Genomic DNA, 27,046 nt, shown 5'->3' with positions numbered 1-27,046 from the left:
AATAGGTTGCCAATAGATCCAATCACTAGTGTATTCTCATTTCAATTCTGAGCCAACTTACCTCACTCTTTGGCTTTTCATATACAAAGGCATGCCCTTCTTCACTAGCTCAGTATGTAAACATTATATTCCAGCCATATTGCTGAAGATTCAAAGTAGCAAGCAGGTCTGTTGTTGTCAGTGATGGGTCCTGCTTTTGTAGTTTGGCTTGCCTTGTCCTTGTATTAGCAACTTACTTAACTTGAATGCATGGCCATAGACAGAGCAAAAGAAGAATAAAATGATTTATTTATTTTGGAAACTCTTAAGAATAATCATCCTGACAGAACTGACACCTGGGCCCAAAAAGAAAGAGAAAGAAGTAAGTATCTTTAAGATATTTTAACTTTGGATAACTCTTGGAAAGTCCTATTTACAATAATATCTATAAGGACTAAATCTGAAGTAATGAAATTGCTAGAGACAATCTGTCATTTGTGCAATCATGCTCTGGGCTCCTGTTGGATTGGTCCAAGGCACAGTAAATATCAAATGATCTATTTCTCTTTGGTTTTGCAGCAAAGAGGCTGTGCCCCTTGAACCTTTACACCATAAGAGAACTTGGAAGTATTTGGTCATGCATGTGTTAATTCATCTTCGTTTTTTACATCATTTTACCTTTCAGGCTTTTCACATTGTGTAGTGTAGTGTAGTGGGGCAGACATATTTTACGTAGTTCAAGAGCTACATTTTTTAAAGAACAAGGTTTTACTTTGTTTTGTTTTATGTTTGATAAAAGCCCTGCGCACCTTAAGATGCCCCCAAATACATACACACATCTGTGTGCATGTGCGCACGCACACACACACATATGCAATCACTTATATATATATTTATAATGTATATAAATATATTTATATAATTAAAATTAAAGTATATATAAAGCATATATATATATATATACTTTGATTTTAATTTTTAAAATGTGGGTATAATTGTTTGGTGTTACAGCTCTAAAAATACTATACTCTTATCAATTCTAATTAAACTTTCCTATGTAAAAGTAACAGAATAATAGAACAAATAGACTAATAGGTATGTGAATGAAGCCTTTCCAAGTGATAATTGTTTGCTAAGAACATAGAAAATTTAGAACTACAAATTGTCAAAATCAAAAGAAGACCATTGAATTTTAGATGATAATCTATTGGCAACATGTTAAAAGTTTTCCTGTGAAAAAGATGTTTTTTTTTTTTAATTATTTGAAGGACAGGAAAGAAAAATTACTTGAGAAATGAATTGCCCACTGCATAGTTTTTCTCCAGTTCAATGATATATCTTAAAACTTGAACTAGTAATACACTTTAATATGTCTCATTTCAGGACACCAAACAGTAAATGGAGTGTAATGAATTTTGGCCTAGTCGGTAAAAGAGGCCCCTTGGTATTGCAAACTTTATATGCCCCAGTACAGGGGAATGCCAGGGCCAAGAAGTGGGAGTGGGTGGGTAGGGGAGCAGGGCGGGGGGAGGGTATAGGGAACTTTCAGGCTAGCATTTGAAATGTGAATAAAGAAAATATCTAATAAAAAAATTTTAGATTTTTTTAAAACAAGAAATACTGAGACATGTAATAATTTACATGTACTCCTTAATTTTAATAAAAATCAATGGTATGTAATAAAGAGCTCCTGATATGCTGACATAGAAGATAGCTGTGACCACACCAGTCCTTCATGCACACATAAATGACCTCAGACTTAATTCAGACACTGAGCAGCTAACTTCTTGATATTTATTTCTAAAGTAGAAACTACAGAAATAGATGAGCTGTGACTATTCCTATTTTTAAAATTATAGCAACAGCTGAGAGAAGCTTTGGGAAAGCATTTGAAAGGCATTTGTTTTACTTCTTTTTAAATGTATTCTAAACTTTCTTAGAAAATAAACTCATTAATTCAGATTTTTATTTATCATAGGCATTACCCACTAAGGCTTATATATTCTTAATGGTGCTTAAAATTTGCTAAGAATTACAAATAGTTGGACTAGTAATGACATTGAATATTTACATTTTATATAGTTCTTTCTCATTCATTTAATCAACATATTAAGTCATGTGAGCGGATCTGAAAGCAGCCTTTTGTATCCTTGTATTTCAGAAGAAAAATTATATTTTTCTGAAAGCTAAATAACTGATATTCTGCCTGGCTCAAAGAGTTCCTGTGTGTGTGTGTGTGTGTTTCATGGTCACTGTGAAACTTAAGGAGTTAGGGCATGCTATCCATCCAAACAGGAAGGCATCATTATTCAGGTGGAGGAGGGGATACTTAGGAAAATGAAGGCAGCATTCAGATACACATAGGCAGCCCTTCAGTGTTTTCACAATCTACATAAGCATAAGCTGTCTACTTGGGAGCTGTGTTCTGCCACCTTAAAGATGCCAACTGGGGCTTCTAAGAAGGACTTAAAGGGATTTTTCCCCTATAGTTCAGCCTCTTTTCCTTGCTGAGTACCATTAAAATTAGTGGCTCATTTAAGTGATCCAGAGTAGGAAGAGTAGAAAATTGTTTACATATATAGCCCAGTCTTTAAGGTACTTTGAAAGAGAAAACAGCATCACAGACTTTATTTTGGTGTCTTGTTTTTCTGTTCCATAGTTAACCTAGCTCTTGTTTTGGATTTTTTTTAAGAAAGAAAATAATTAATTAAAATTATTATATATAATTAAGTACATATAATATATAAATATATAATATATAACTACATAATACAATTATATATGATAACAAAATTTGATTACAATAGAAGATTCTTCACATAACATTTCCATTCACCAACTTTTGAATAGACTACTAATCCAAATAGCATGTGTCCTTTCTATCCATATATCGACACAGCTCAAATGGCAGTGCAGTATAATGAACCCACTGTTTATTTTTACATTTGTGCTTTCAGGATCTGTCTGGTTGACATGACATACATACAACTAGTTTGTACTGTTTACATACACCAGAGTGGGAATTTTTATTCCTAACTTTGATGTCCTTTACATTATTTCCATGTGATTCTGGTTGCTCTTGCTCTTAGAAATAAGTTCAAAGATTCCTTGTAAGACACAAGGGCTTCACAAGGGTTATTCTTGATCTTATGTTTTGAACGCACAGGATATAAATCTGCAGTATTTTGAGGTATTGACAAATACCGTTGCAAATGGGATTTTCTTCTCTTTTCATTTTTTCTACTTTAAAAGAAGAGTAATTTTATCTGTTTCCATTTTCAGTCATCCAACAAGCTGGTGCTGAACACTACCTCCCTGTGACATGTCATTTGACACTTAACCTTTGGTGAAATCCCGTATTTTAATTTTTGTCTAACTTTTTCCAAAATAGTTTTTTGTTTTTTTTGACCCTTGTCAGTTTTGTTGTTATGTCTGGTGTCTGTGCATCTGCCCATTTGAACCTCAACACAAGAAAAAAAATTATAAAGATTTTCATAGTCTACTACCCTCTCATCTCTCTCTACCTTTTTCTTCTTGGGTCCCTTGTGTGTGCACAAATTTATAACCCGTGACACTCTTTTCATCTCCAGATATTTAAGTAAGTCTCACTGTAGAGTTCCTTTTGCTATGTAAACACATATTCACAAATGACAGTGCTTAGGACGTAGATAGTTTGAGGCTCTTTACTGCAATTGTATTTTTACTGTATTTTCTATTGTGCCCTTAGATAATTCTTCTGTTGTTGCCTTTGTCTCTATCTCACATGTTTATTTCTTCCCCTTTTAAAAATTTGGTCCGATATTTGTCTGTTTTCTCAGCTATACCAAGATTGCTACACGGGGTTGTGTGTATATAAAAATTGGAAAGGCATGGGCATCGTGATGGGAGTTCGGTCCTCCTCAGTTCTCAGTTCTGAACATATCAAGGTTGCTGCGTTCCTCCTGCTCCCTGTGATCAGCTCTAACTCCACCTCCTGGTAGGATGCTTTCAAAGTCAATGTTAAAGGTAACGGGACACCTGGATCCTTCTTACCTTACAATCTACTCTCTTACCGAGTGAATGAAACCAATGAAGTCTGTTTCTTTTCTGACTCTGCTCTGGGGAATCTAAGACTGTGAATGTGTCACTATTCCCTGGGGAGTCTGAAGCCTGAGCATGCGCACCAGTTGCTACCAATTGTTGCAGATCTCAAGAGGCTTGCCCTTTCTACCTTCTCCTCCAGGGATCCCCGCCTGCACCGGGGGTCCTGAGATCCAACCCCCTCCTTAGTGGTGACAGATTAGGTCGGGTTGGTTGGACTATCTAGGGCAATAACCCATGGAGTTCACGTCCTCCTTGCCTTTAGCCGTGCAGATTCGGCGCCTCCGCCCTTGTTCCCGGGTCGCTCCTAGCTTCCTATTGAAAGCTACTGCGAACGCCTTGAATGAAACGTGTGTGGGTTTAGTGTGTGGTAAAACCACCAGGGGATCCCGTCTCTCCACAAACCAGATGCTCTGCTAGAAGGAGGACGAGAGGGAGGCGACCTGGAGTGAAGCCCGCGCAGTGGCTGAGCCGCTGGGAGAGGCCGGGCCACCTCCCCTGTCCACCATGCACCGCTCCGCCCGCCAGCAGCGGTTCCAGGCACCACGCTCTCCACCCGGGTTGCGATGGTGGTGGCAGTGACAAGCTCCTGCAGCCCACAGCACTGTGCACAAAACAGCAGCGCCCTCTCCTCCCTCTCGCTCCACTCCACGCCTTCTCAGCCCGTGCACTAGGCGCAGCCGCTGGCGCCATCCACTTGTCAACTTTGAACTGAAGGAGCAGCAACTTTGACAGTGGCCGCGGGTTTCGAATCTGGCTTCTCCTTGGCAACAGTCCCTTTGAAAGTCGTCGGAGTTAAACGAAGCAAGAGTTTCCTCTGTGCTCCGGTGGTGCCTTGTTTGCAAGGGTCCCCACCCCCCACCCCCCCGCCAGCCGAGAGTGGGATTGTGACAGCCAGTCCCCTAGTGGAGCGGACTTGTTTTTCTTTTTCTCTAGAGACCTCTACTAGCGACTGGATAAAGCAGTATGGAAAGGATGTAAATAGCAGAGCAACTGTTACCAAGAAGACAGCCACCACCCAAAGGCTGGGAGGAGCGCGGGGCTTCCTCCAGGCTGCGCCCAGTCGCAACATTAGGGAACAATCAGGTGGTGTTCGCAACTTTTCAAGGTCAGCCTCTTGGATCTGTTATTTCCCTGGGAACCTTCGGGTGCACCGAGCTTGGATTAGATTTGGCTGGGAAATGCTCAGAACATGAAACGTGGAAGGATTGTAGGGATGTGTTGATGACACCGTCCTTCCCCAAGCGCCCTGTTCCCTCCCAGCAATCTTCTGCTCCCATCCTCTACCCAGCGGTGAGTATGTGACATGTGCCTAACTCTCTGCACCAAGTTTGGCAGCAGGTGTCGGTGCTAAGCTAGAGCCAGGCTAGTAGGTGCGCCCTCGCCGAGCCATGCCAGCCCGGGGCGCGCCTCTCTCGCGCACATCGCGGCTGCTGCTCCTTCTGCTGTTTAAGGTTTCTGTCTCTGCTGCCCTGAGCTTTGTCCCTGAGCCCAGGAATGGAACTTGTCTGGGGGAGAGCTGTTCCCCACTGATCCAACGCCGCAGCAGGGATGCCCGTGGACCTGGGAATTCGGCAAAAGACGCTCTGCGAGTCCATGTGCCCAGAGAGAAACTGGAAGCAGAGGTGAGAGGGGCGACCTCTTGGGACCTCCCACCACCCAGGGGCGGTGACACAGGTGTGATTGAAGAAGCGGCGGCTGCTGGGCCCTTGGGACCTCCAACCAAGCCACCAAGTGCCTGGAGATGGAAAAGTGCCCAGGGTAAAGAACCATCCGGGCATTTGAGGAGAAGGGACCCCACGGATCCCCAACTCTTCTTTCCGACATCGGAGGGGGGAGAGATGAGTTCCAAGCGCGATGGGATTCCCCAGAGCAGGCAGGAGCACAGTGTGAAAACGGAACCCAGAGATCTTTTTTACTGGCCACGAAGAACTGGACAACTCCAGGATTCCCAACACAGGCCTTCAGCAGTACACGAAGGAAGGACCCTTGCTCCTCCAGGCAGGGCACTACCGCAAAACGGGTCTGCAGATGACTGGGTTCCTGACCAAGGGGGTCCACGCCGTGGAAACACCACGCGGCGCGTGAGATTGAAGAACCCCTTCTACCCATTGACCCAAGAATCCTACGGAGCCTATGCGGTCATGTGCTTATCTGTGGTGATCTTTGGGACCGGCATTATTGGCAACTTGGCAGTGATGTGCATCGTGTGTCACAATTACTACATGAGGAGCATCTCCAATTCTCTCTTGGCCAACCTGGCTTTCTGGGACTTTCTCATCATCTTCTTCTGCCTCCCCCTGGTCATCTTCCATGAGTTGACTAAGAAGTGGCTTTTGGAAGATTTCTCCTGCAAGATCGTGCCCTATATCGAGGTAATGACCTCTAGCTACTGCCTTTTTCTGTTTCCGGAGAATAAGCACCTACCTGTGGGACTCTTTGCTTCTTTCTCTGAATCCCTTCTCTTTCCCCCAGTCACTTATGCAAGCACGTGTGTGTATGAAAGAAAGCAGCTTTGCTAAACCATCTTCAAACTCCATTGCTCCTAGCCTGGTGTGTGTGTGTGTGTGTGTGTGTGTGTGTGTGCGTGTGTGTGCGTGCGTGCGTGCGTGTGTGTGTGTGTGTGTGTGTGTGTGTGTGTGTGTGATAGTTCTATATGTACAGCTTTTCTCTGGATATGATATTTTTGACTTGGTATCCTGGGTTAAATAATGGCCAGCCCATGGTTGTCTTTATGGGAACGTAGTACTGGGGGTGGGGTGGGGGAGGGATCATTAATATTCATTTACTAAAGTTCTAGTATTTCATCGTGATTCCACCATGCCATCCCCAAGAGAGGCAATTGAGCTTTTTCTCATTTTTAACTACCAAAGCTGAGGTTATATTTTATGTATAAAAGAACATCAATTTTAGTTTTTGTAGTTGGCCTCATGATATATTAGGAACCTCCAAATTAGTTTAAATTGGTTAAGATATCTACCTTATTGTTTCCTCTACATTGTTAGGACTTCTTTGTGGATCCTTGTTAACTTTTAGAAACAGTTCAGTTTTCTGGATAAACTTAAACAAAAATAAGACTTAGTCCAGTCTCCTATAATCTAACATTTGTAGAGCATAGGACACAAATTTGCCACTGCTATGGCTGTGAAGAATAAACAATTTTAAAATGATTTATAGGTAACATAAGAACAATTCTGAAGTAAAAAAGGAGTTAGCTTCCAAACTTTGAGATGAAAATTGTTTGAACAAGACAAGGTTTTACTGCTTCATGCTAGAGCTACTGTACCCGTCGTTGCTCTAGCAGTAGGAATTTGCTCTGTAAATTGGCTTCTCTTTAAACACCAGCTCTTGGAACCCACCCAAGTGTTTGGCTGCCAGTTGTGGTTTTAGCCAGCTGGGCCTTGATTTTTCTCCATTCAGGCTGTCCATTTCATTTATAGAAACACAAGAAGGGAAACTGTAAATATTCCAGAGCCTCTGATCCTGTCTGGCACCAGGGCCAGTTGACACTGTGTTCAACATTGTCTCAGGCTTAAAATTCCAAGATAAGTAAACAGCAAACAGTGCCTACTGAGAAGGTCCAGAGGCAGAGAGTCAACAAGACCCTCTGTTATTCAGTTTGGGCTCAGATGTAGGACCATCCATGGCTACTAAATCAGCTGTTGCTACTTACCAGGATCCAGGGCCTCACTGTTGCCAAGCACGGAGAGACTCTGAAATGCTGCCATTTACTGGGGAGAGGACATAGTTGGATAGTATAAGAGACTAGGTGTCATGTTACATTTATCTTTTCAAAGGCAATGTTAAGTTTTCTGTGATTTTTTGTTGTAATAATGCAGAAGACTTGTGCCAGAAGGAGATTTAGAAAGTAAAGTGTAAAGTTCAAACAGGATTGGTAACCCACAAGCAGGAATTGTGTTGGCTTGCCTCACTGGGAACTACAGATTGGGGCAGGGGTTGCATTATACATTAGGTGGGAAGGCAATGAAAGAAGGTAGGGAAAAGGACCAGAGAAAGAAACAAATGGCCAAAGCAATTGATGGAGACCACAAGTAAAAAGAATTGTATCAAACGTAAGAAAGACTATTAAAACTTAGGTTAGTTTAATGAGACCTATCTTTTCTAAGTAATAGAAATGCATTTAAATTTCTTTTTAACTCTGAAGTGTTTATTTTGCTGTTAGTTTTGTGAAACCAGATGGAATGTAATGGAAGCTGGCCTCACACTCACTGTGTAGCTGAGGTTGACCTTGAACTCCCAATCCTCCTGCCTCCACTTCTAGAGTACGATAATTATAGTTTCTGTGTGTCCACTGTATCAGCCTGGGAGTTTACAAACTTATAATAACACTTTATATATATTTTGAAGTCAGTTTTTTTTCATAAAGACTTTTGTTAAAAACATTTTTTTCTTGTTAGTAAAACTCTGTCTTTTACTCTCTGTAGTTTTGCTTAGCTTTCTACAATTTTTATAACCTTTTCTGTTCTCCATCATTGAGATTTGATTTTACTTTTTCCTAGAGAAGAAAAAGCTTGCTTGAAAATATTAATTTAAAAACATGACTAGTCTTACACATTTTTGTATTTTTATACAGTACTTTTAGTTAAAATATATATGACAACCTATCACCGCATTTTCTTCCTCTGAATAAATTTTATAATACTTTAGCATGTTTTATAAAAATAATTATTGAACCATGATGTCAACTTCCTAATTTCCAATTTCTAAGAACAAGAGGAATAGTCCAACTCTCAAAAACACTGTTTCTGCTTTTCCAAGTCTCAGACCCTGAGATGGACCTTTTGTGTATATGGTTTGGGGTTGGGGAGGGGGTGAATATTGTTGGGCCATGATCAGGTTCAACCCTTGTTTGACATTGAAGAGTAAGTAGGTAGAGGAAGAATTTGAACTGTTTATGAAGTTGCCTCAGAGACCTCATTTGATGCTTGGGAAGCACAAGGGTTAGGGATGCCATTGAAGGAGCATCCTGAATTGAGTCAGAGGGCCTTTGTAGTCTTTAATGATCCCATCACTGGGTAGAAACTTCTTTCAGATATAGAACGTATCTTTGAGCCCAGTGAATCTCTTTGGTGAAGAACAGTTTCTAGGTAAGGATGCAAGCAAAAGCCATCAGACTCCTATACCCTATACTCCATTTTCTGGGGGAGGTCATGCTTCATCCTTGAAAGATGAGTCAGAAGCAGCCTGGGTAGAGAGCCACTTACTACACTGGCTTTATACTTTCTAAACTAAATCAGAGGGATATGACACCATAGCTTCCACTCTCATTCCAATGATAAGAAATAATTCTGCAAATGAGCCTAGGTAGAGACCACAGACTCATTAGTATAGGTTGCAATTTGCTGGTTGGAAAACTGTTTATAAAGCAAAGTTGTATGCAGAGAGAAGTGTCTGTTTTTGTTTCTACTTCTTTGCACTTTCTGAAAACGAATCCCTGCATCTATTAGATTAGATAACACCATAAGCCAATTAGCACCATTTGGTACCTGACCATCATTCATTGTCCTGTTCATAAGTTTTATCCTGTTTCTGCAAGAAATCCCATGGTTTGTAGCTGATTTATGTTTTTAAAATCGTGATAATCGGTGGCTATGCTTAAATCTATCTAATAAAGATGGCAGGCAATAGAATGGCTGAAAAATGGAGATGAGAGAGAGGTGGGGGGGGAAAGACCTTGTATTTGGGAGCTATCATCATAGACACATCACAGTTAAGTTGGCCTATCACAGAGACACCAGTGAAACTAATACTCAGAAAGACAGATATACATAGTTTCTGTGTGCTGTGGAGGCTTGGGTATGGGTTGTCTAAGCATGGGGCATGTGTTTAAAGCCGAATGATTCAGATACTGAATATGGTAAGCAAAACAGCTTTTTGCTCATTAGTTGATGGATGGAAGCCAGTCAGAGCAGTGCATCAGATGATCCCAGCTCGCTGCCAAAGAATTACTTAGGTTTAGATGTTGATTGTGGGTTTCAAATGATATAAGATCCCCTGTAGTTTAAAGGACCTGCACCTTCCAGTAAGTCTCAGGTCATCACAGATTTATCTGTGTTTTAAATTATTGGGATACCAGATCCCTGTGTAGAGATCTGGGGAACACATCTCACCAGGAATTCCGGCCAAAAGTAATTTGTGAAAAAAATCTAGAATATTGTATCATGAAAAGAGGTGGCATTTCCAATGGCTCTCGAAATATTGGCTTTAAAATCTGTAAAACAAGTGATTTCTTCATTACTTTGGCTTGTACTCAGCACTGACAAGTGAAGAAAGGAAAGGTAATTGGGTGCTAAAGATGGCATGGCCAGTAACTGTGCCGTTCGACAAGGAATTTCCTAAAACCCACATTCAAGCAATAGCACATTTATCCCAGCAGATGCCGAATTTGCTTTAGCGGTGGATTAGCTATTAAGTATTCTGATGGACTTTTAAGTGGAAACATGCAGTTTTATGAGCAATTTGAAAGTTGCTAATAATTTTCTCAGGGAAAATGGACTCAGTCTGTGAGAATGGTACTTAACAAATATTTTATGACTTCCCATTAATCCTGTTGTAATCATTTTCTACATTTCCAAGCATGGGCAAATATTTAGCTGGAGATTTTAGCAAGAAAGAGAATCAGTTTTCCAAACTGTGCTTTCATTGACCCCTCTATCCTGCCACTGTATATATGGTGAAGTTAACGGAAATTGGAGCTTAGTAAATAGAAAGCATAATAATCAAATTTCAGCTTCAAATAGCTAATGTGGTTGTTGTCCAAATGAGACTGTTTTACAGGCTCATCAGTGAGGCATGGACAGAGAAATGTTGTCTTCATGATTTCTCTTCTAGGGATTGTTATCTGACATTAAGCTCTTAAAGACTATGTATAAAACAGTAGTGCCCGATAACTGCCTAAGAACAGTCTGAATAATTTATCAGTGTCTATGAGCCTTTTTTATATATGTCATCAGGTTTCCATTGATCCACCACCTTTTCCTTCATTACACATTTATTAGCGTTTTCTTCAGTGAAAGGCAATGCATTAGGACATGTGGCAAAGGGATAATATGTGAAAGTTTCCCAAGATGAATATCCTGGATAAGCTATGGTTATTAAAGTTTTGAAAGAATAATACAATATTCTACAGCATGACTAATACTGTAATATAGGCTTTACGGAAGCATTGGGAGAAGTTCCAGAATGGTCTCAGATGGACCAGTTCACAATCATAATGAGTTATGACCAAAGACAGAGAAATTCAATTGAAAACTCTGCCCCCTATAATGTTCTTTTCAATTATACTTTCACCACTAATTTAACTGATTCTACTGCTTAGATCAATATTGAACTCACAAGTATGAAAATCTTTTAATTCTTCTTTTTATAAGCTCATTAGCTTCTTAATATGAAATGATTAAAAGTTAAAAACATAAGGCATCAAAAAGAAAGGCACTAGACATTTTTTTAAAAATACAAATTTTATATAAATGACAAAAGAACTATCTTTATTTAATAATGATTAATCAATACCAAGTGCTTTTCAACCTTCCTAATGCTGTGATCCTTCAATACAGCTCTTCATGTTTTGGTAACCTCCAGCCATATTATTTTTGTTGCTACTTCATAACACTAATTTTGCTACTGTTATGAATCATAATGCAAATATGTGGTTTTTGATGGTCTTAGGTGATCCCCATGAAAGCATCATTTGACCCCATGGGGGTCATCACACACGGTTGAGAAACACTGATCTATACAAATATTAACAATGTTAGAATTTTTTTAACAATGCAGTGATACATAGAATCATTTTTTATAATCCCAAAGCCATGCATTGCATTTACTATAACCTTAGAGAAGCTAAGAAGGAAGACAGACAAAGGGAATCCTTTGTGCATTATTACAAACTAAGAGAAAGAAAGCATAAAGACTAGAGTTCTCCAAGAACTAAATTAATTTCTCTAGTGTACACTCTGAGGACTTTGACTTCCTGAAGGGTTCCAAGGTATCCTGAACTTGTCAGCAAAGGGCCTTTCAACAAAGAAAAGGAACCAACGATGGCTACAAAACAAAGATATAAACAAAGAAACCATGAAATAAAATCTTTGCTTGGTCTTATGAACATAGCCAAGGTGGGGCAGGTGAGGTGGGGCAGGTGAGGATCTACTTAGCTCCTTATGTTGCTGCATGGACTCTCTCCCCCCAACCCCCTCTTGTTAATGTGTTGCAACCATATTTAATTGTGTCACTGTGGAAGCTCATAGACCTATGTCTGAGATGTGGACTGGGGGAAGAGAGAGATTGACAGGCACCTAGAAACCAAGATTTGTCTCTGATGTAGGAGTCATGTGTCTATCCTTTAAGGCTACTTCCTCATTTTATCGCTCAAGAACTTACCTGCCAAGTTTCCCTAATTAACTCAACCATGTTGCCAAGACTAACTCTTAAGTATCCTCATTAGAATATTATTTTTGTGCCAAAATGGTGATCTAATCTAAATTTCTATGGTAGAGAATGAAATTACTACAGCTTCAAACTTTGGGGTCTTCCTATTTGCAAAGTGGATATTGATTATTTAGATCATATCCATAAAGCACTGGCAATAATCTTAGTATCAAATTTACTACAAAGGGCAGATACTTTCTTCTTGTGAGTTTATGACTGTTTTTTAATGCTATCCTTCTGTATGTACTTGGATGATTCATAGCATTAATGAGGACCAGATCACTGATTTTATCCTTGCCTAAAATGGCTTTCTGTCATTAGGTCTGTGACTCTATTAACAGCTGCTACTTTGTTGCAAAAGAGCCCTGTATTAGCATGCCCCACCTTCCCTGTCTTCTTACTTTCTCTGTCTTGTGTCTTGTCCTTTGGTCAAATATATTTTTTATAAGAAAGAGGGTCTAATAAATTAATTCACATCAAGATATCAGGAATGCAAATATTTGCCTTTTGGAAGAGGACGGAATAGAGGCTATTTCCTTTTCAGATTACTGACTGCAGAATTTTAGTTAAAAGCTAGGAAATTTCATATTAACATGTTTTTTCAATACCATTCAAGAATGGCAGAAATATTCAACTACAAGTATATATTTTACTTTACATTTACTGTCACACAGACCAATTTGAGTAATGACAACAGAAATAAGTTGAAAATCTGTTGATTATTCTTCAGTACTTACCCAAACACCCAGTTAAGAAGCTATGATTCCCCTTAAGATGAGTGAAAATCATCATAATTGTACCAAGAATTGTAAGCTGTACTGTGAACTTGGGAAAACATGATATTATGAAACAAATTTCTAATTACTGGGAATAAATGTAGGGTAGAAAATATCTTTAGATTGGTTTATTCAAGAGGGTAGCATATTTTAAGACAAATGATACAAATATTGCTTAACTCTCTCCTATTAAAATTAATGAACATTTGACAGATGCTTAGCTATATAATGTTAGATAAGGTAAATTTAAATGACTTTTTTTAAATATGGAAGGAATAAACTGTGCTATAGAAGTTGTAGTTAAAAGGAAACCTTAATTCAAGCTAGAACTTGAAAGAAAAAATACCGGATCAAGACAAGTTTTGAAGCAATATGTTGGCTTTAAAATAATCTCATTTGATTTTTAGATAAGAGTCAACCTGTTATTAAGCTGACACAACAGCAAAATACGCAAGAGGAGGCTAAAATGGCAGTCAGAAGTTGATGTTTATGATATGTTTTTCTCAGTGACATTAGAAGTCATGTATAAATAAACATAGGCTAGATGTGACAGACTAGCATTGGTTTGTGTGAGATGTGGACATGTTAAATTACACATTATTTATGTTCCAATGGCAAGAAAGCTTATCTTATGGACTTATGGTTGTGAAAACCCCTTTGATTTACAGCTTATTCACGCATAAGGAACAGGGTTTGCTTCTCTATTTGTACTCTCTTTGGTTTTGGAAACACTAATCAAAGCATGTTCCTGCCATGGTTATCAACCATACTCTAAAATGAAGACCTTTTTGAAAAAGGTCATCTTATTTACAGCAATCTGATTAACAACAGTTCTTTTGAGTGTGTTCTCTCATGGTCTGCAGTGTTCTGCTAGTGAAGTTGCCCTGAAGTCTTGCAAGGATGAAGATTATGGAAAATGCAAGAAAAAAAAAAGTCCAAAGGCGTACAAGTTCAAACCATTTAAGGTTTGAAAGGAAAGTACCCAGTGCTCATCCTGCCCCTTCCTGACTGGGTGTTAGTCCCTTAACCACTGGCATAATAAGTTGCCATTCATGGCCCAAATGAATGGGTTCTCTCAACAATAATGTCCTTGTTCCCTAGGGTTACTTGTAAACAAAAGATGCTATATAAATAGATGTATTAAACATTTTAGATATAAAAGCAAAGTTAGAGTACAGTTTTCATGACCTTGGGTAGAAAGTTCCCTATTTTAATAGAAGTTATTTAAGCAAGTAGATTTAATTTCATGTGAAGAAAACTGCTTAGAGCTCCCCAGATCTTTTTCTGTAGTGTCTTCTGACTCCAAGGGAAGATATAGTAGAAGATGCTTTTTGTGTGCTAAGAGTTCTGCTTACTTTATGTGCTCTCTTGGGTGTTTCACAACTTGCTCTCAATCTTAATCATTTCTCTACTTTTTTTCTCTAGTAACCTTTGGCAAAATGGACCAATAGCTTAGACAGGACCTCCACAGATTACTGTTTTTGTAAAAGACTGCCAGGCTCTTATTACTTTTCATTTATAGTCTATATGAGTACCTGTCTACATTTATGTGCATCTCTAATGCCTGCAGAAAGCAAGTGAGGGTATGAGATCTCCTGGAAGTGGAATTATAGATGTTTGTGAACTTCCATATGGACGCTAGAAACTAAATTCAGGTACTTACTTTATGTGCTCTTAACTACAGACCCAATTCTCCAGCCCACTATGTCTTTTTTATGTTCTGTTTTCTAAAGACTAATTTTGCAAGTGACTATACATAACGTGAGTCTCAACAGGGCATCTTCTTACATGTGTCTGTATACTTTGTTCTCATTCATTACCTTCTTCTCCAGCTGACTCACTTTCTTCCTCTAATGGGACCAACTTTTGCTTTCCTAACACATTTATTCCATTACTTTATTTCCCAGTTCCCTTAAGATCACTTCCTCCCATCCTATGATCATTTTCTAGTTTCATAACCTATACACATACATAGCACACAAATACATACACATGTACAAAGATGCACACACATGGAGAATTTAAATACCTGTTCAGCAGATGAGAGAAAACATGTGGTACTTGTCTTTTTAAATATAACTTATTTTGCCTAACATTGTAATTTCAAATTCTATTTTATGTTTGTTTGAACTTCTCTTTATGGCTGCATCAAAGTCCATTGTGTACAATATTTAAAACAAATATTTCATTCTCTAATTCTTGGCTATTGTAACACTAAACATAAGTACACAGGTGTCTTTGAAAAAGTTAACCTGGATCTTATAACTGTCCAAAAGTGCTATAGCTGGGTATTATAGTGATCTTTTTCAGTTTGTAGTTTTTGAGGAATATTCACAAGTTTTAAGATTTCACCAGCAGTGAATGAAGTTTCCTTTCCTTTCCCATCCTCGCCACACTTGTTGCCCCACCGCCATGATAGCTACTCTCACTTGGGTTCAAGGAGTCTTGAGGAGGTTATCACTTAGATATGATCAGTGGCTGCCCATGTTTTCGCTTTTTCAAATACCCACTGATCAATTGTTATTTCTCCAAAAACTGTCTATTCAGTACATTAGCTACTTTATTGCTTAAATATCCTTTTCAATGTTTAACATTTTAGAGTCTTTATGTATTTTTAATAGAAATTCCCATCTGATACGTGTTTTGCAAAACACCTTTCCTTATTTTGTAGGCTGTATCTATTTTGCTGATTTTATTTTAACCTTTGTAGATTTTTTTTATGTTATGAATCTTCATATGTAAATCCTGAAGATTGTCTCCGGTTTTGAGGTCCTTTCCACATGGTATTAGTGAAATTTTTTCAGGACCTACTATTTCACTGAATTAAATTCTTGAGCAATGAGAACAATGTATCCCACTGTATCTTGAATTATAAAGTATGTCTCCTACCATTAGGACCCTGTGGTTACTTTTTCTGTAGTATTTCTTAAAAGAAACTAGGAAACCACTGACCTTTAAAAATCACTTGTGCTTGAAAGAGATATTTGGTTTCGTTCTCATGGAAGAAGAGAGTTTCACATTGACTCTTTCCCTAAAGACATTGTCATCCATACCTTGCTGATGTAATTTCTCCTCAGTGCTGTAACATAGCTGTCTAAAATTTGCCATCAACAAGGCTGAGCAGAAATATGGGACACGGCATCATAAAAAATGTCCGAGAAGAACATGGTTTTTGATAGTCGGAGTCTCATTTGAGTTTCTTTAGTTCAGCCTTGCCAGTGATGAGGGGTTTCTTAAACAACATTGCAGTTTCTAAGCAGGGGACTATATTTGTGTTGTTTCGCTATAAAGTATTTTATTGATTTGATTATCTTCTATAACAAAATTTAGATCCAAGCTCTGGAAGCTATTCCTTGAACTTGCATTTTAGTTTTAAAATTCTCTGTATTGTTCAGTGGTATAGCTCACAGAGTGCACGATAAAGGGAGGAGTCCACACGACCCTCTTCCTTATGAAGGAAAGTTGGTCAAGGGGAGGATGATAACTTGTCTCTAGTGGGATTAGATGTGAACTGAAATATCTGGGTCATTGTCATGTGAATTCTACCCTAACTACAGTGAGAAATAAAACCTTTTTCATAGGAATTAAAAATGGAGTGCAGTTCGGGCTGGTAAAACATTTAAAACATAAAATTCCATGTAACTTGTAACAAGTGACTTCAATCTGAAATATTCATTCTGAAGTACTTTATAAGTCTTCAAATTTACCAATGTACGAGCTCCATCTCTCAAATGTATCAGAAGATAAAAGGAAGCTTTGCCATTCAGACACTAAATGATCCTTTGAATGATGAAAGGGATAGATGAAGTGAATGACCTTTGTTCTGGGCTATTATTTTCCTAAAGAAGAGAAAATCTTTTCAACTTTATGAGGGTCACTGTACATGTCAGGACCAACAGAAAGCATATTGAGAGCCAAATTCTGGGTGGTCTTCAGGGTCTCTTGCCTGTGTACTTCATTGTTTCAGCCTACAGTTTTGAATGCATTCCTTAAGGTATACTTCATGACCATATGAATTGTTAGTATGTAATTTAAAAAGCCAAATCCCAAGTTTATGCCATTGTGATGGCTTATATAGTAATTGGTGTTATTTTCCAAGATGCAGATCATAATCTTTGGAAATGTATAATCTGGAAAGTTTTATCATTTGGTCAGCTTAGGAAGCTAGTTCGACACCTGTATCGGACGTCTCCTTGTTAGTTATATAGGAGCAGATAGGAGGTGACAAAGGAGTTATACTTTTGATATGATGCCAATTGTGGACAATATATATGCCTTGTTCACTATCATTCTTGTTATGAAGCATGATATAACATATGTATATTGCTATAAGTATGTGTGCATATATACATTTTTATATGAGTATGTCTATGTGTTTATGAATAAACATTAATGTTTATAGCATTGGGCTGATGTAACACTCTCTTTGCTACTAAAAATAGAATTCAATATGTCCACCATGCTGCTGAAATTGTGTTAATCACACTTCAAGTTTGATTCAGGAGAGTGACTCTTAAGCACATACTGTACTTAAGCTTTGACTCTCTACAGCTTCCCTGGGTCCTTTCTCAGACATGGACTATTGCCGTTTCCATCTTGACCCTGGCTACAGCTCTATGAAGCACAAGATCCTGCACAAGATGATGACTCGGCTGGAGCTGGAGGAGTTTTATTGTTGCTCCTCTGAGATACAAAGAACAGCAGAACATTGTTTCAAAGAGAGATCTTTGAGATTTTAATTTTTATTCTGTTGCCTTTTCTGCATTTTGATATGGATCCCTTAATAACGTACCTTTCCAGTATCTAAAATTCTCTGCTTCTAGTGTTCTTCTAGTCTCAAAATTCTCAAAATTCTCAAAATGAATAGCCTTGTCTATTAAAAGTGTTTACTGCTTCTGCTGTTAAGTATTTTCCCCATTGCCATTTAGTTCGTAAGAGAGTGCACCTCACTCATCCCAGCTCAGGTGTTACACCAGAGAACTATCTACCTAAGCCTATGCCTAAAAGCCTTCCTCCTAAGAGAATGCTTCACAATGATACTGAATTTTAGTCATCAAATATGGTCATTCTATGAAGAAGATCGAGAGTTCATGATACAGTTTTATAATTGCATATAATTGCACTATTCATTTTCATAGAATTTTAATAAGCGTCAAGTAAACAAGCGTATTTAAAATGTGATAGGAATCTTTTCATGTTATCTTAACATTTAGGCATTTTAATGACATGGTAGATTTCGTATTTAAGTATGCAGAATCTGGGCCAACACTCCTTATTCTGATGATTTTTATCAATTTGTCTCTGAGATAAACAGCTAAATCTTTACATGTGCTAAAATCTTCTATAAATAATTTGGGGAATTACTTAGCAGAGACTTTTCCACATTTCAATTTCTTTCACATCATCAAATTTGGTGCATGAGTGATTTTTTTTTTTTTTTTAGAATATCTGGGGCAATGAGGCTACAGGTGGGACAGCGGGAGAGCAACAAGGTCTAAGACTGACATTTGGATGGTGGTTGCTGTTGGCAACTACATTTCAAGGGCTATCAGCATTTGGGATGGCCCAGCTTTTCTTACTGTCTCCTTCAATAATGCTTTATGATGTTGGAGTGACCTTTCTAAGTTCAAGGTATTTCTGTGAGGTCTTAACTGCAGTTCAGGCTACTAGAGAGAAGCACAATTTGTAAACACAGAGCTAGATACAGGTACAATGTGAATTTTGCACACAAAACTGGAATGATCGCTCAATACAACTACAGCACAAGATAGATGTAGTTGAGATCCTATCCTGATGCAGAAGCTTTGAGAGTTGTCTGTCTTCCAGTCAAATACAGCAACAGTATTCATGAGCAGAGTTGGAGTATGTGTAAACCTTGCTTAAAATTTGTCCTGACATTTGCTATGAGATTACGTATATGGAAACTGGGAAATGTTATTTTGTCCTAGACTGGGAACATGTTCTTTTTTTTCCCCCTCCCTAAACATGTTCTCATTAAGAGACAGCTTCCACAGTTGCTGTAGCTGGCAATCTATCATTCCCATTTACTACCCACACATTTGTATTTATTCTTCTCCTGAAATGCCGTGCAACGGATTCAGACTTAGAGATGCATATAGTAGCGCTTGTAATGTGTGGGTCAGAGTTTAGAAATTCCTAAACTAATAATCAGAAAGAATAAGAGGACGAAAAGGATACCTACTATACATTGTGTATTCTTTGTAAGTCAAGAAAGAAAACAAGCAACAGACAGGTGTGCTGAGCCTCTAAGAGACGGCATCATCTCAGAGCGCCTGGATTCTGTTTTACAGAGACATCCTTTTAGCATAAGCACTATTCATTATTTTAAAAAGATGTGAATCACAAATCTCAGGGGCTTGATATTTGTGCACAGACTCTGAACAGATAGTGACAGAGACAACAGGAAACTATGCACAAAAGATTTCCTAGTGAGGATGCACAGAATCTCTTGGGAGGATGTGTTGATACGTAAGCATCTGAGGATTTCTTTGTTTTACGTTCATAAGAGAAGTAAAACAATTCAAAACCTTAAATGCAAACACAAGTTTTGGAAAATCTATATAAAGAACTGTAGTTTTACATGGCATTGTTTGATGAGAACCTTTAAATAATGCCAGTCCTTTAAAAATTTTTCTTCCAAGTATGGTTGCAGACATTTAAAAAAAACCCTCATTAGAAACCAATGAGAGCCAGGTAGACCTCACCTGTAGCATTGTTTAGCATCTCAAAAAGAAATGAGAAGAAAATATCCATCATGAGGAATGACTGATCTTTGTAAACATTAATATTAATCTTATTTATTTCTAAATTGTCTAGGAACTTTATAAATGAGCATCTATATCACATTGCTCCTGACTCTCTGTCTCCCTCCAACTCTTCCTCATCTTTGAAAGTTAATGTTTTCAACATGAATGTACAGATGGCTTCTCTTTCTCCAAGCTATAAATTATTGATGCTTCTTATATGGGTATTTTGGGGGGATTTTCGCAAAGAACTTGAAGTAGTATTGCCATAAGCTCAACCGTAAGCTCTTTATCCGACAGGTTTAGAGCTTTGCTGTAAATTTTTCTTGCCTTCTGCTTTTCATGCAGTTGAAGTGTTATTATATCCGGGTTTTAGATAATTTTCATCAATAATAATAAAAATCATGACACGGGCTATGACTACATTTCATATTAGAGTGCAGGGACACTGTGTGATGTGTCCTGTGTGGGAAGAAGAAAGCATATTGGACAGAACCCACAAAGCACGTTGGCATAGCTCTGAGGACAGTGGCAGCTTGATCATGGCAGATAAACAACACATGTCTGAGCATTATCATTTTCTTTTTGCTATTGTGATCCCATTGGGTTCTAAAATAACTGATATTAAAATATTTTTAATTTTCTGGCTCTTTTTTTCAAACCACAATATCTAACTATGTCTTAAAACATCTTCATTAACAGTCATAAGAATAAATACACTTAACCTTGTTTCTGGGGCAAAGTCCAAAGCATTTCATCTGCCTTCAGACTTTCTTTACATAGAACCATTAACACTTTAATTGTCCTTATTTAAATCTGTAAGAAATGGCCATATTTATTAAACTCTAAATTTCTTATATATTGCACCAAATGTCAGGGTGAATTTTGTTTCAGGTGTTGAGTTGTGACTATAGGACTTTTCTTCCACTCTTGGTTGACTGTGATCTAGAACGATTGCTGTTGTTCCCATCTAAATCCTCAGTATCAAGCACAGTGCTTGGCTTAGTGTTGGTGTCAAAAAAATACGTACGTACATACACTGGGTGTATATCTCTGTGCCTCGCTAGACTATGCCTGATGCTTAAGGACTATTATGTAGACAAGTGATTGTTTGTGTGTTGGTACTGTTTGCATTACTGTAACCAAAGTATTTGATGTATACAACTTAGGGAAGAACTCACGCTTGCCCTCAGGTGCTTGGGCAAAGCAGCACAGTGGAGGCTTAAGCAGAGCATCCTGGTGTAGAGCCTATGGTGTAGGTTTTGGGAGAGCATCGTTATTTTACCTCTTGACAGAATGAAGCAAAGAGTGAAAGGTCCAGGAAAGAAGGTAGATGAGATAAAAACATCTAAGGGCTTACCCCAATGATTTACCTCCCTAACAAGGCTCCTCCTCTCATCACTTACCCTCTGTAAACAAAGCTATCATATCCTGAGCCCATCTAGGATGCAAACCATGCAGTAGGTTAGAATCCTCATGTTCTAACCTCTGAACACAGACACAACTATATGTGTTTATCCTGCGTTCTGTAGGTGTTTCTTATGCAGCTGAGTTGACACATTCAACTATCATTGTACATTTAGATTAGGAATATATAGTCTTGGGAAAGAAAAGGCCACCCTGAGACTGTCCCACCTGGTGAGTCATTCCATATGCAGTTACCAAATGCAGACACTATTGTGAATGCCAAGAAGTGCATGCTGATATGGCTGTCTCCTGAGAGGCCCTGACAGAGCCTTACAAATACAGAGGCGTATGTTAGCAGCTAACAGTTGGACTGAGTGCAGGGTCCCTAACAGAGGAGTTAGAGAAGGGACTGAAGAAGTTGAAGGGGTTTGCAACCCCATAGGAAGAACAACAATATCAACCAACCAGACCCTCCCGCTCCCATAGCTCCCAGGGACTAAGCCATCAACAAAGGAGTACACATGGCTCCAGTTGCATATATAGCAGAGGAGGGCCTTGTCAGGCATCAATAGAAGGAGAGGTCCTTGGTTCTATGAAGGCTGGATAGATGCCCCAGTATAGGGGAATTGAAGGCAGGGAGGTGTGAGTGGGTGGTTGGGTGGAGGAACAACCTCGTAGAAGCAGGGGGAGGTAAGATGTGATAGGGTGTTTCTGGGAGGGAGGGAAACTGGGAAAGTGGGTAACATTTGAAATGTAAATAAGGACAATATCCAGTAAAAAATGCTTTAAAAAATGAAAAGAAAAAAGAAATTAAGTGGATACAATTGAGGAAGATGCTATGTCCACCTCTGGCCTCCACAATCATACACACACATACATTAACCACCCCCCTCCCTTCATTTTACAGCTTTATGTTTGGATGACGATGGAATAATTAGAAAGTATAATTTGTCTGTAAAAGACAAAATTACTTATCCAACTACCCTTTTCTTACTGTAAAAGTAAATTTGAGTGCTGAGTTAATTCTTTATATGCTTTTGTGTTTATTTTTTGTTCTACTCTTTTAGAAATAATCCATTTAGCTAGGGATGTAGTTTAGTGATAGAGCTTTGATCTATATGCACAGGGTCCTAAAGCTTAAGAATTGGTACAGGCAAAAATTAATTTGCAGGCAAAATTATTTATCTAGATGTTACTAAACTAGATTAATTTTAGCTTTGATATTCATTTATAAGTTCTGTATATTTAAAAAAAACAATCTGCTTTAATGTATTAGAGAAAAGTATTTGAAATGCTTTGTAAGTTAAGTAATGTATTCTGTGTAAAATAAACAAAAGATAAATTTTTGCATAAGTGAAAAAAAAGTACTATATAGTCTTGGGAAAGCCTTGTTGTGAATGACAGGAATATATTTCTGATTGAGCTGGAACTACGAACTAACTAGGATATCTAACCACAAGCACACAAGAGCAGTGACATTTAGATATGGTATTCTATCTGTCAAACTGTTTTCCAATGCATTTCCTGTAGTTAGAACTAGACACTATCTTGGCTCCTCTATGCATTTTTTCATGGTTATTTTATGTGTTTTTTTGCCTTATTTAAGCATCTCATTTTTCCTTTACATTTAATGGATGTTTGTGCTTACCATATACTCTTTTCATGATGAATATAATAATTTGATGTTTTGTCCTGTAGCTTGTTTCATTGAGCACATGAACTCATAGAGGTGGCTCTGTTTTGTATATTGTGATTTTGATCTTGTTAACTCACGTTTCCCTTATTTATGAGGTGTCTCTGAGCCCTTCCAAAGAGGATTTACGCCTGTCTCTCTTAGACATCATTAATGATTTAAAATTCCATTTTGGATTTTTCCATCTTACATAGTTGGTGCAAATTCTAGACTTCATTTGATCTAAGTTGCTCTCCTAGTTTCGATTTGACACCCCTGCCCCAATTCACACTGATTCCCAATACCCCCACGTTATCATGTAGTTAAATTTCTCCAATGTCTGTTGTTCCCTTGTCCCCTTTACACGCTTAAAGGTGTCACTTTTGGGAGAATTCCGAACTCATAAAGGTGTCTGCTTCAATCCTTACCCATGTTTGTTTTTCAAAGTAAGTTACACTTATTTATTTGTGTGTGTGTGTGTGTGTGTGTGTGTGTGTGCTCGCATGCACACACATGCAGCCACGTGCAAACCCACAGGTGTACAACAGAGCACATCTGAGTAGATGTCAGAGTACTATTTGCTAATATTAAGTCTCTCCTTGCAAAAAGTGGATTCTGGGAGTCAATCTCAGGTCATCAGGCTTGGTACCCACTGTGCTGTCTTCTCAGCTCCATTACTTCCATTGGTCCTAGGTTCATCTTCTATCTCTTCACATGGACAGCTACCATGTAGCACCAAACTGCCTTGAAACCCTATGAAGGAAAGGGAGTGTAAGCAACTAACTTGAAATTTATTTTCTCAATGATTTTGGCCTCCAGAGAACTTCCCTTTCTTGTTTTTCAGAAGTGTATGCCTTAAAAGGAGCATTTATTTTGTGTTTAGAAAACACTGGGGAAATTTCTCCAATTGAGGAGCTTGTGAGAAACAATCAGCTCAGAAGCACTGGCTGTGTACGGCAGTCCTGAGTCCCACCTGGGAAAACGTGACCATTTGAAGTAATAAAAACGAGACACAAGCCAGTCTCTGCTGCTTATCTAGATGTCCTGATGGCTGGTATTTTCACAGTGACTGACATTCTTACAGCCTCTAGAGGTTCTTATCTGTGACAGAAAAGTCACACAGGACTTGCTGACCTTTATAGAAGTACGTTGCTTTCCCTAAGACCATTCCTTGGTGTGTGTGTTTGTGTGTGTGTGTGTGTGTGTGTGTGTTTGTGTGAGTGTGTTAGTGTATGTATCTGCCTCTGTGTGTGTATCACCCAGAAAATACCATTTTTCTTTCCAATAGGCTCAAATGATTGGTCACGTTTACCTTCCTGCTTCGACTTTCTTTTGAGTGTGTGTGTGTGTGTGTGTGTGTGTGTGTGTGTGTGCGCTCATTTCCCCTGCTTTCTGCTCTCCTTGAGTTCTCTGTCTTTCCATGCCCTGTTTCTTCCCTCTTCTACTCTTCCCTGCCTTCTTCTACTTTGCCCTTCTCTCACCTCTCCTGTTGTCTCCCTCCTGCTTTAATTTTCGATGCTATGATCTCTCAAAAGCTCTGTATTCTGTGTCCCCCTCACAGGTGGCTTCTCTGGGTGTCACTACCTTCACCTTATGTGCACTGTGCATAGATCGCTTCCGGGCTGCCACCAACGTCCAGATGTACTATGAAATGATTGAAAATTGCTCTTCCACCACTGCCAAACTTGCCGTTATCTGGGTTGGAGCTCTGCTTTTGGCCCTTCCGGAAGTTGTCCTCCGCCAGCTGAGCAAGGAAGATTTGGGCTTTAGTGGCCAGGCTCCTGCAGAACGGTGTGTCATAAAGATCTCTCCTGATTTACCGGACACAATCTATGTTTTGGCTCTCACCTATGATGGTGCAAGGCTTTGGTGGTATTTTGGCTGCTACTTTTGTCTGCCCACACTTTTCACCATCACCTGCTCTCTAGTGACTGCTCGGAAGATCCGCAAAGCGGAGAAGGCCAGTACCCGTGGAAACAAGCGGCAGATCCATCTAGAGAGCCAGATGAACTGCACAGTGGTGGCTCTGACCATTTTATATGGGTTTTGCATCATCCCTGAGAATATCTGCAACATTGTCACTGCCTACATGGCCACGGGCGTCTCTCAGCAGACCATGGACCTGCTCAACATCATCAGCCAGTTCCTTTTGTTTTTCAAGTCCTGTGTCACCCCCGTGCTCCTCTTCTGCCTCTGCAGACCCTTCAGCAGGGCCTTCATGGAGTGCTGCTGCTGCTGCTGTGAGGAGTGTATCCAGAAGTCTTCCACTGTGACCAGTGACGACAACGACAACGAGTACACCACAGAGCTGGAGCTGTCGCCCTTCAGTACTATCCGCAGGGAGATGTCCACTTTTGCTTCTGTGGGGACTCATTGCTGAAGGAACGGCTTGGTTAGCTCTGATTTCTTCGATTTTCATATTCTGTGAAAATTTTTACTCCATATTTTTCCTTACAGGGGAACAATGCACACATTTTGAAAAGCAAGTAGAGGAAGACATATTAACTACTCTAGAACTGATTTTGCAAATTAATATTTGTGCTCTGGGAAAAAATGTTTCTATTTAGTTATGTAAGAAGAAGGAGGCCAACAGTCTCAGATCATTTTTTTCTGCTATGGTGCTAATATTTTATTCAAAAGTTATTGCACCTTAACAATATTAATTGTTTGATTTCTTTCTTTCTTTTAAAAACATAATCGTTGTATATTGAAGGCAGGCCCGGGATTTTGCTAGTTATTTTGTGTTTGAGTTGTGATTGGAAGTACATTGTATTTGAAATGGTTTGTTTTTTCCAGCCATGCAACTTAGCACCAAATAAACTTCTCATCCTTCTTTAATATGACTGTCAATCTACTTTTAACCAAGACTCAATAAATTTTTTAATTGCCTTAAATAACACAATTGCTGGTCCTATGCACAGTTTAAAACTGGCCTTACTGTTTTATAATTACATCTTACTTTAAAGGAGTGAATCGCTGTGTTATAAGGAAATATTTTAAAAAGAATACTCTTTAACTGCATAACTCATAAAACTATATTGTACATTAAAATGAGGTATTTTTAGCATTCACACATAGCTGTAAAATCACTACTGCGTATTTGTAAAATATGAATAGACAGAAGAATAGGTGGAGAGTTCTCTTTCTTTGTATTTTACAGGTACCTTTGATCTGGCACATGGAGGCACAGGTGTTCCCAGGAGGAACTATAGGCTGACTGAAAGCCGAGAAACAGTGTACTTGGCATCTGATTCTGTCCACAGAACAGTAGCCTCTGAAGTTGTATGGCTCATATGTGCAGTGCTCTGAATTCTAGTAGTCCTTCTTGATTATTTTTATTTAATTTTTTTTCTGAGAATTTCTTAGAAGTACTCCATTCAAATGATTTCCAGCACTCCTTTCGCCTTCCAACTCCCTCAAATTCATACTTTAAAAAATGAACCTAATTAAATCTCTAGAGTGAGGTTTTTATATGGAACAGAAGTATAGCTATATAATAATAAGATACATATGTATCTTGATTAGAGTACATGAGTATTCAAATACTACATTTAAATGGATATTTAATAAAATTCCCCCACCCCCAAATCTAACCCTGCCCATTCAGTTGAGCACATGGAGCTTGGCATGTGTGTTACATGTCTAGATGAGATGGCAGAATCTGGCCTGGAGACAAAGCAATTTCTTTTAAGTTTCAAGAAAATGTGGGTGGTTGAATGCCTGTGCCTTCAGCAAAACAAGCCCAATTATGTTTGCACAGTGTTTCCTACCTGTTGGCTTCTGTGTTCTTTAACATCTCTGAGTCAGTGCCATCTTCAAAATGCTAGCTTGATGTTATTTACGCCACTCAAATGCAGTGATTGAAAACTTAAGAGAGTCAACTCAACTAATTTACATCCCTGAAAAACCCAGATCAGCAA

At 38.7% G+C, this 27,046-nt stretch overlaps 1 protein-coding gene across 1 annotated transcript; it reads left to right on the top strand.

Annotated features, from left to right (window-relative positions):
• Positions 1-4,566: 4,566 nt before the first annotated feature.
• Positions 4,567-26,024, top strand: Gpr37 (G protein-coupled receptor 37). The gene is made up of 2 exons (NM_010338.2): positions 4,567-6,434; positions 24,688-26,024. Exons 1-2 carry the CDS (start codon positions 5,451-5,453, stop codon positions 25,504-25,506), a joined length of 1,803 nt encoding a protein of 600 aa, NP_034468.2. The 5' UTR covers positions 4,567-5,450; the 3' UTR covers positions 25,507-26,024.
• Positions 26,025-27,046: the final 1,022 nt, after the last annotated feature.

This window comes from Mus musculus, chromosome 6 (genome assembly GCF_000001635.26).
Source record: "Mus musculus strain C57BL/6J chromosome 6, GRCm38.p6 C57BL/6J".
In the NCBI taxonomy this organism is placed as follows: Eukaryota; Metazoa; Chordata; class Mammalia; order Rodentia; family Muridae; genus Mus; species Mus musculus.
Note: the sequence above shows the minus strand (reverse complement) of the source record. Positions and strands in the feature narration are given on the sequence as shown.

Bases quoted from the DNA above. Each gene is read 5' to 3' on its own strand.
- Gpr37 (NM_010338.2), top strand. From the start codon at position 5,451: ATGCCAGCCCGGGGCGCGCCTCTCTCGCGCACATCGCGGCTGCTGCTC. The intron at 6,435-24,687 runs GTAATGACCTCT...TCCCCCTCACAG, and splicing joins AGATCGTGCCCTATATCGAG to GTGGCTTCTCTGGGTGTCAC.